Source organism: Lingula anatina, chromosome 1 (assembly GCF_051362555.1).
Source record: "Lingula anatina isolate TDL-2025a chromosome 1, LinAna3.0, whole genome shotgun sequence".
In the NCBI taxonomy this organism is placed as follows: Eukaryota; Metazoa; Brachiopoda; class Lingulata; order Lingulida; family Lingulidae; genus Lingula; species Lingula anatina.
In genome coordinates this window covers 41848123-41858675 of record NC_141767.1, presented here as the reverse complement: position 1 = coordinate 41858675, position 10553 = coordinate 41848123, and the positions used below count along the sequence as shown (strand labels likewise).

Genomic DNA, 10553 nt, shown 5'->3' with positions numbered 1-10553 from the left:
AACCCCACGCCAAGTTGGGGAGGGTCGGCTTCGCATCCACGGACCCCCCCCCCCCCCCCCCCCCTTCAAATAATCCTGGATCCGCCCCTGTGATGTGTACACGTAGATTCCTTACAATTTTTTTTTTTTTTTTTTTTTTTTTTTGCCATTTACTTACTTTTGTTTAATAGAGTCTTATGTATTCTGCATGAAAAGACAAACCCCCATAGAACAAGGAATGAAGCACATCGAAAGCATAATTGTAATTAACGTTATCACAAAGAGATTTTGCTTCGGACTCGGATTTTCATGAAGACGCTCGGAAAATTGCGAAGGCTTCTTCATTTCAGAAAAATAAGAATTGCACAAGTTTCGATTTGCACCACTGATTATTGCGTCGTAAAGCAGAAAAGCGCGTTATTGCATTACAATAAAAAGTAACAAAAAAATAAAGATTACTTCAGCAACATATCATTTTATATATTCTCTGATCATAAAAGTTGGTATTACCTGCAATAATCTATGCAGAAGTCAAATTTTAATCGAAGTTAACACGCATTCTTATTTAGCTAAATAGATGAAAAGATAAATGTAAACAAAATTTTCAAATAGTTTATATTCAAATAATTTATTATTGACAAAATTGTTAGTATAAAAAATACATTTGTTGTAGGAACGTTATATATCTATTTACATCATGCCTGACTTGTATTTACATTACTGAAGGCTCTATTACAGTCACATTACTTGACATAGCTTTTCACGCAATACGTTTTAATGTCCAAAACACTATAATATTTATCAATCACGCAGACTTGCTTGGTCATGTACCTGCATGTCCAACTGAACGTTGTACAAATACTTGAAGCTATAAACAAAGGTTGCCGTTATATATCATAAAAAGTACAAATGTTCTTTTACGATCAACTGTCCAATTACTTATACTATTAAGATACATTGCTATACGATAGGCCTGCTTGTCGAAAGTTGTTGATGAAGCAATGGTACAGCATTTCAGTGATCACAAAAGTAACCGGATGGCGATTAATGCTACATGAATGTTGAATACATTGAATCGCAAAAAGCACACTTTATATATATATATATATATATATATATATATATATATATATATATATATATAAAATTCACCGTGAATTTCATTTTGAGTTTATGGAAAATTAAAGTGTAAGGGCTCTGGGTCTGAGCGGGCGCGGTGCAGAAGAAAACTCTATGGGCAAATTGTCAGTAGGGTAAGCAACCGGCAGATATTTCATCTCTGGAGACGCGTTCAGTAGACGCCAGCTACAGTTCCTCACCAACTCTATTGCCAGAATCTTCAGGATCAGTTTGGCGAATTCTTTGCCTAAGCAGCCCCGGGCACCTGCACCGAATGGGAGGTAGTTGTATTTCACCTCCTGGGAGTCTCCTTGGATGGCGTTCCACCTGTCGGGGTCAAATTTGTCTCGTTGTTGGAAGAAGTTGGTGGTCTCGTGCGTGTCTCGAATACTGTAAGTCACTGTCCAACCTTTAGGAACTTGCATGCCCTGTGATAAGATAATGAAAACGTTTTTATTGTATTTGCTTTGGAAACCTAAACAGATTCTATTTACAAATTATAACTGCCGCTATAAAAAGGGGTTTTAATACTAAAATTCCAATCATTGCATTCGTCAACATTTTTTCTTTGAATGAACCATGAATGCACCTGATTTATATACAGTGGGGTTAGACGTTACTTTCATATAGCCTAAACACAGCAAAATGTGACATTTTCAAATTTTAACGGTAAAAATAACGGTAAAAAACTTACGTCCACATCGAATGTCTTGAGAACCTTTCGGAAGCCGCCGCCGACCGGTGGGTTGATACGCAGCACTTCCCGGACCACCTGGCTCAAGTAACGGAGTTCACTTATGGCGTCCAGATTCAGCTGGGTATTGAAATTGGCCTCTTGGAAGAGATGACGGTCGTAGAGTTCTTCGGCGATTCTGTCTACAACTTCGGTTTTCTTGCCAAGATGCATCATCAGGCAGCAGGCGGCGCTGGCGGTAGTTTGGTGGCCAGCGAAAAGCAGTTCTAGGGCAATGTTTCGAAGCTCTGTCTGGCTGAGACTGCCTTGCGGGGACTGGGAGAGCAAGAGCCCCAGTGCACTGGGATAGGACTGACTTCCAGACTTATGCCGACTTATGCATTCATCGATTTTAGTCAAAAGGAAATTTCGCGCCTTGATACCCTAGAAATGGATATAAATCGGTTGTAAGAAATGTTAATCTTTGTGGTCGATATTGAAGATGAGATTATATGTTAAAAGGTGACAAACGATAAATTTCTTTTTAAATGTATCCTTTCTTTTTAAAACACATAACATTTCACTTTATATTTATTCATAGTTTATGAGATAGGTTTCTTACCTTGTGCAATCCGCTGCCAGGTATGTTCACCGGGAAAGAAAACAGATTATCTTCAAAGTTGGCAAGGGCCTCTTCGACGTCTTTGCTCTGTGTGAAGTCGCAGCCCAGGAGAACTTTCGAGGTGATGCTGAAGGCCAAGGTCCTGCACTCCGGGTAGCCGAGGATGCGCCCCTTGTCGCACCACGTTCGGATGAAATTGTGCACCGTCTCCTGCATTTCTGGGACGTAAGTACTGAGAGCTGAGTGCTGGAATGCTTTGGCAATGGCTATTCTGCGAGAGTTGTGTTCGGCCCCACCGGAGTGGATGACACCGTTCTCGCCCATGATGGTTCTCGTGCTACTTGGCCAACGATGAGTAACCAGCTCATCCTCGTGAGTCAGAATTTTCTGGACGTTTTCTGCGCCGATGACGCGAATGGTGGGTTGGCCAAGAAGGTGGGTTTTGTACACGCGGCCGTATTTCGTTCGTCTGTCGTTGTAAAATGCAGTTGGCTAAAAAAAATGATAAATGCGTTTAGTGTCAATTTTTTAAAACCTAGCAGTATTTCTATGAAAGGAATATGGGCTGAATAAGGTAAATCAAAAAGTGTTTTACAAGGCAGAAATTATCTGCAGTTCGTTCTTACAAACGAGAGAGGACTCAAATCGCAGAGAGGACTAAATTTTACTTTACAAGCCTTTTTCGTTGATTCCAATTTTCATTTGATTGCTGGATATTTTTTCTCACCTTGGAGATGAAATTAAGGCTCTCGCCTATGATAGGCCAGCCCATGCTTCCAGGAGGCAGAGGCAATTTAGAGGTCTGGTCCGTGGTGCTCAAAACGTACATTTGCCATAGTTTGCAGGCCAAATACAGCAGGAGTACGAATGATATGAGGGACAGACCAACCCCGGACGTTGAAATACTGGTCACAGCCCTGAAATGAAAACAAGACGTGTATAAATATATTTGTGTGTGTGTAAAAAATATATATACTTTTTTTCTCTGTTTTTGCTGTCTATGAATTTTGTGAATTCAAATATTTATAAGAAATTTTGTTTCCTGTTGTAAGACTTACCCGAGTGCTGGAATTACAGGAACGATCCACTCAAACATTTTCTTGTTGCTGAAGTTGTTTCAAAACTAACTTGAAAATCTTCTTTTTATCTTCCTTTGCTTTACTTCTTCTTAGTTTACTTTAGCTTTTGATGGCCACTTCTCTTGGTACGACTTGATTCGTTCTCTTGATGATTCTTCTTGCGTTGTCTTCGCTGTCAGTGTTTGGAGTTGTACTGTCGCCGTACGCTGGGAGAGCGGTATTTGTACCATTCTCCGCGGCCCATTGAGGAAACCATGACAATACAGATGTTCCGGTTGACAGGCCTTGGCAAGGTCAGAAGGAATCTTCACAGGTCATAACCTTATTGATGCAATAGTCCACAACGTAATGAATGAGTGGTCGATTATTTTATGGGGAGGACTAAAGGAAAAATGTTTTAAATATCATCAGCAGATACCGTCACCATCACCAGTACCATTAAAACAAACCTCTGGTTTTTTAATTTTACGCAGGTACAAAGGTGATAGAAAGTGCGTTCCATTATTTGGCTTTATACGTTAAGTACCATCTCTAGAAGAATTTGGAAAAACTACGAAGAATCTGAAAAACTACACAAGTTGCAAGGCCCAGCAACTTGCGAATAATGCACAATGAGAGACAGCGCGGAATCCCCGTGAGGAGAGAATCGGTTAAGCATTCGTGAACTTATGAGACATTTTCCCAGAAATACATTTATAATTAAAGTAACAAAAAAGATTCACGAAGAAGTAGCAATTAATAAAAATGCATATTTATAATTTTATTACGTTGAAATTCATGCCTGAGAACTCGCGTACTACTCCTCTACCCCCCATCCCCGAATTGCTTCTCTTGTCTTCCCCTTCCCCCTTCCCCTGAAAAAAAAACGACTAATTTGTGAAGAATCCCCAGTAAGTAAATGACACTGAAGTTCAATAGTGTTTATTAGTTTGATCTTTCCAACCTATGATGACCGGACAACTTTGTAACATTAAACGCCGCCGGTACTGAGCCTGCGGTGGGCGTACCAGAGAGACTTTTCAAAGATGTAGGTTACTTTGCTGTCATCAGAGGCGAAGGCTACGGGAACCTATCCCTTTTTTTTAATCGTGTCTGGACCGTGAATTAGGGATCAAATTCAAGATGTTTCACTGAAGACTTTTAAGGATGCGCGCTATGATGACATGTGACGCACCACTTTCAAACTGCCATGGCGTTTTTCTCTTCATGCACTTGACTCTACATCATAAACAACACACCTTATTAACATCGTCTCGTTTTATCAGCAGCAAATCTGTTTATTTTCAAACTGTATATTTGCTTCGACCTTAAAGTCATTAAGGTGAGGGCAAGTTTAAAAACAACGTCGACGCTCCCTGTTTTTGAATTTAACCAAATGTCTTTACTGACTGTAGATTTAAGTTGTCACGCAAATCTTGGCTTTAAAATGCGGAGTTTATTTCGGTGCAAAAAAAGAAACTCTTCAGCGAATTCATAAATAGTAATTGTTAAATTGGATTTAAATTTTCAAAGACGTTATTTTAAATTGTTGCAGGTAAAAATATTGTAATAATGTAAATCTCACATGCTTATCTCACCAAGAAAGTTTTAGAAAGTCTTTTAAGATGAACAATATTGCTTCTGCTGTGAAACATGTATGTGCAAGTAGGTGTGGGGAAGAAGTCCAGATGAAAGCAACACACCGCCAAATCTCTACGACTATCTGATTTGACCAATTCATTTAACACACGGGAAGGTCACTTCGATTATGCCTACTCTGTGAACTGTAAGTTACTATTTTCATTTTGGCTCAATACACGAGTATAGGGCATTTAAAGTTCACTCTTTGTAGGAAACCACGTAATTTACAATTAGAAAAATTCGTTGTCAAATGAATGGTTTTATCCACTGCCCTTGCTGGTGTTATGTTTCCCTGAAATCCTAACTTCTGCTGACTCGGAACATCAAAACAAGCATATCAGGTGCTTTTTCAGTTTACACGTGTGTCAGCAGAATAACAAGGTGTTATTGTACCTGGAATCTCTTGAACTTGTTTTTCACAGTTTGTTTGTAATAAAATTATTCTTAAAAACATTTTTTCTAATTCATTCTATATCTATAGTAAATGATGTTATGGTAATATTTTAACGCGCTTATATGTACTGTTAAGGCTTTCAATATATTTTATATTTTTGTTTATTATTTTATAAGCATTTAATATGATTTTAAATATTTTCTTTTCCATATCAAATCTTTATGCTCAAATGAAAATAATGCCTCTTTTTATGCATAATTATTTATCAAAGATAACTGGTAAAAGTGCACAACGTGGACTTTTTTGCTGTTGTAAATAACATTAAACTACGTGGTCGGACACCTGTAAGTAATACGTGCTGGAATAGGTAAATTAATGAGCTTTATTTAAAAAGTATTAAAAACAGCAAGACGGATATGAATAGAAATGTGGTCACATTTTCACAAACCACAGCAAGGTACATGTATTTGGCATACGTTTCTGGAGAGATTCGATTTTTAAAGGGTTATTCAATTTTAAAAAAAACAGACAATCGTGTTTTATTTTCACGACACGAGAATTGTCGCCATTCTAAAAGTTAAAAAAAACAAATCAATCAAAATTATCAAAATCTAGAATAAGGACATTTGAAGAAGTAAAAAGTTGCCCCTTGGCAAAGGCACGAATCTCGACCATTTCTGGCCTTTTTTTATGTAAGCCAGGGGCGGATCCTGAGATATTTTCTGACAGTCTTCCAACTTATCTTTGTTGATCCATCTTCCATTTTTGACCGTCTTCCGACAGAAAACATTAGATGGCTGACAATGTAAACTTGAAAATCTGACCGTCTTCCAGAAGACCCAGAAGACAGCCTAAATCCGCCCCTGTAAGCGTTACATTGTATCAAATGACCCAAGCCCTTTCCTGTCCTACCCTTTTCCAGCTCATTTACCATAAAGCACTGATTTAGAGGGTATCAGTGGTCACCGGTGGTCGGCTGGCACGCCCATGTCCACATCAATTGGCTTGACCGGGTCAGAGGGTCGTGAACTACTGATCCCATTAAACACTATGAAATTATAGCCTGTCATTTGGCCGGTGACTTAAGACACTAATGGTGCTTCTGTGCTGTATTAAGTCATGGCTTTTTACAAAACTGTCTCCGTTTCGGACATAAGAGGTCATTGAGATCGTTTGGTGTAAAAAGGGAGGCGTCGGATGGGGGGGGGGGGGGGGATAAGATAATGTCTTTTAATATGGTGCGCGCACAGGATAGTGGTGACTATTCATCTTTATTTTTTTCGTCTTTAATGTTAACATTTGAAGTCAAATGTAGCCATTTGACTTTGATCACCACATTAATTCCATTTTCTTTCCCCAAACACGTGTCTTTGAAATGCACAAAAATGAAATGCACAATCACACGAGGTCTTTGGAGATGAACAAGATGTTTTAGCAATACAGTCGTACTGGAAAGTGTTCAATTCATCAGAGGTATCTTTTCGAATTGTTGGGAAACAAACTGTTTTGCAGACCTCGGTTATACAGAGCAGTTTTAACTTATCTTTTAATAAATTCAATTAATTCACAAACGTCTCGATTTTTACTCTATATTGGACTAGAAAATGGACATCAACTCGTAGAGATAAGGGACCTTTAGAAAAATAAATTAAAATGTTGTTACGCAAAATTTCAGAACACTGATCAAGAACAACTCGAGAGTGAAAAGGGTTTTGCATGAAAATACAGGGCAACAGAGCTAAAGACCTGATAAACTGTTTGTAAACGTTAGCCTGTTTAGAATGACAAACCGAGTAAAAATGGGTGACAAAGGGGATGGCGTACAAGTTACTGAATAAGGATTAAGTTATGATAAGATTTAGTCACACTGACCACGGAAATCGAAAATCGCGATTTCTGAAGTGTGACTATTGTAGCATTGAAAGCTTCTCGGTGGAAGGTGACCGAGGAACAGTATAACTGTTATAACGGTATAACGGTATAACTGCCCCGTGCCTTCGAATTAATAGACAATCTGGTTTCTAGCACCGTATCTTTAATTAGACGGAAGTAGTTTTGATTTTCCTTTAAAATGTTTTTTATTAATTTAATTTTGAAACAATTATAAATAAAAAGCTTGTTAGTTTTAAAAACTTTTTTCAGTGCAAACGAAATACATATAAATCATTTGTAGGCATCAGTGGGGATCGTTTCTCGAAGCCTACCACAGCTAAGGACTTGTGATAACGTTGCTATTTCTTGGTAAAGTTAAGATTACGTGGGCACATCACCAGCTGACGATGATTTTGGAACCGTCCTGATACTGGAGAATAATGAAATAGAAAGAATTAATCAAAATTATAGTTTTAAACAATTTAGGTAATTATTTTACCTACAAATTCAACGGCCCATTTTTATTTTCTCAAATAATATTCAGACGCTTTTAGATTGGTATTAAATTCCGATTAGGTCGAAATCCATCGAGCATCTCAACCGTCTAAGGTCTCGTATTTTGATATTTTAGTCAACTTTTATGGTCGGCATTTAACACAGATCATTCTCTGTTTTAGCATTAATGTTCGCTGTGGATTATAGCAACAAAGAATGTTCAAATATTCGCCACACGAGAACTATTTTGTGACTGCATAGCCTTAAGAATTAAACTCGTTAAATATACAAAATGAAAGTAAAAAAGATTGGTTTCATATAACAAGAAGTTGAACTAAGGATAAACGTAATGCCTCCATGTCTTCGTTGCCTTATGATATCAAAATACCCGCTTGCAAATTGCCCATCCAATAACAATCAAGGTGACAAAAGTGCGCAGCAATGTATAACGTAAAACTGTGAGTATAAATTAGTTTTTTAAGGACATAAACAAGGCATTTAAGGACAAGTGCAACTAAGTCCCCACACGTATTTTTAAACTGATGTCCTCAACTCTAACCTTCCCTCCTCGGGTTAATAACATTCCCTTATAGTTTATTATCATCTACGCCTTCGACCAGATACCACATTTTCTCATATTACTGCGGATGACGTGGGAAGACATCAGAGGTGAGTAGATTGAGCAAGTTTTGTGCAATTTTGGTCGCTGTTTACGTGTTGTTTGTATAATATCATGGCACGGCATTCATGTCACACTTGTTTTTATCTGGTTTTTTTATGTGTGGATGGATACAAATGTGGCCGAAACATAACTGGTGCTTTACCTTAATTTGTTTACTGCACCTATAAAGATGCACTGTCAACCTGGAAGGTGACCCATTTTATTTGAACTGAAAAATGTTTGAAAATGACATTTGGGAAGAGTGGTAAAAATAAACAAGATAGTACATGTAGAGACTTAAAATTCGAACTTTCACAATAAGTGTATATTTAGATTTTTAAAAGAGAATATCGATAAACAACTAAGGGCGTGGAAACTCTGCTGACAGGAAAGAATCGAACATGCCTGATTTTGACCTGTTTCTGCGGCTTCCAACTTAAGAAATAGTGCACTTTTTGTATGCATTGCTAAGCGATAATGCTTCTCAGGTTATGGAGATTGCAACGGCCAGGGATAACAAACTAAGAAATAAGAAATAAGAAATATTGCCATTTGAGTTTACTTCATTTATTATCTCAACTTTAGAAAAGTACACTTTTTGTGTAAATTTCTTTTGGTGAGCGGTAATGCACCCCAGGTTATAGAAAACTGCTAGGGATAAGAAACTAAGAGAGAAAAAATATCCATTTGTGTTGACTTCATTTTATATCTACTATTAGTTGAGGTCTGGTCCACCCCCCACCCCCCTTCACTCTTATTCCCCAGTATGAGATTAAGGTGAACTGCACCCGCGCCACTCTGCCCTACTAAACTTTACTGTAATTTGAGTTTTTTTTCATTACAAAACGAATAATGATAAGTGAAACAGGTACGTGAAGCACTATCCCATACGTTTCTTTATCATTTTCTACCCAGTGTTTAAAAAGAAGAAAGTCTACTTCAAGAATCTTTAGAAAAGGTGTCTAGTTACATGAATGAAGTGACCGATGTTTGACTCAGGGTCGGTATTTGTTTATCCTTGGATGTCACGATGACATATAAATAGTCTAGATAGAAAATGTTTTTCAAATTGTATTATATAACTATAGACGACATAAAGAAGTTTATGGTTGCGAAATGGGAATGGGAATACACGTGCAGATGGATTAAAGAGGTTTAAAATTTTGATATGACGTTAACAAAAATCCCTGAAGTTTTGACCAATTTACAGATCATCCTGTCGTTTTTTTTCTTTTCTGAAAAACCAATATTAAAAAGCTGTTAGTATTTTGCAATTATAGAACAGTTCAATTGTTTTAATTCATCCAGAACAAAGACCTTTATTTTGAAATAACTTTTTGAGTCTATTGAATACGGAAGCCGAATGGTGTCACGTTAAAAAATTATCTCGAAATTTTTTTAACATGACACCATTCGGCTATGACGAAATTTCGAGATACTACCTCGAAAGTTCAAGATAGCTATGTCGAAATAGTTATCTCGATACTACCTCGAAATTTCGAGATAATTTTTTTAACATGACGCCATTCGGCTTCCGTAATTGAAAATATTTTGCAACGAAAATTGTATTTCGTCGTTTCAACAGTACATATACATTTTGCAAGATGTTCACAATATCAATAGAATGATGGATAATTGCAATAGCGCTAACGAAATCATAGGTAATTTAGGTGATTGTGATAGTTGTGCAACACAAGGAATGCTGATTGCGCTTCACCATGATCGGCGGGGTGCGTTCAGAAGCAAAGAAGAAATGTGCACATTTAAGTCCTTACTTTTAGACTGTTTTGAGATTTCTATAACCGTTCCTCGTTTTAGAATTATGTGACACGAAAATATTCGTCTTACTGCAAAAACATCTCATATTTGTGGTTTGCTTTATGGTAGTAAAATCAAGCCTTGCGCAGTTAAATCAGTCAAAATATTGAACTTCCATTTGATACGGCCTAACTATTTTTTCCATTCCAATATTGCTACCCCGCAGTCAAGCCAACTTTGTTAGCTCGGCTGTGTGCACTTTTAAAATATCATGTCTGCAG

At 37.4% G+C, this 10553-nt stretch overlaps 1 protein-coding gene across 1 annotated transcript; it reads right to left on the bottom strand.

The window, feature by feature from the left end:
• Nucleotides 1-588: 588 nt before the first annotated feature.
• Nucleotides 589-3767, bottom strand: LOC106163071 (cytochrome P450 26A1-like). Its single transcript, XM_024075452.2, has 5 exons — nt 3452-3767; nt 3121-3310; nt 2394-2885; nt 1793-2215; nt 589-1526 (listed from the first exon to the last, which is right to left on the bottom strand). Exons 1-5 carry the CDS (start codon nt 3487-3489, stop codon nt 1161-1163), a joined length of 1509 nt encoding a protein of 502 aa, XP_023931220.2. The 5' UTR covers nt 3490-3767; the 3' UTR covers nt 589-1160.
• Between the last annotated feature and the right edge of the window lie 6786 nt (nt 3768-10553).

What these genes read in the sequence shown, in the direction of transcription:
- LOC106163071 (XM_024075452.2), bottom strand. Translation starts at nt 3,489, where the DNA reads ATGTTTGAGTGGATCGTTCCTGTAATTCCAGCACTCGG. An exon ending in GCCTTAATTTCATCTCCAAG is followed by an intron (nt 2,886 to 3,120) that starts GTGAGAAAAAAT and finishes CATTTTTTTTAG; the next exon opens with CCAACTGCATTTTACAACGA. An exon ending in CTGGCAGCGGATTGCACAAG is followed by an intron (nt 2,216 to 2,393) that starts GTAAGAAACCTA and finishes ATCCATTTCTAG; the next exon opens with GGTATCAAGGCGCGAAATTT.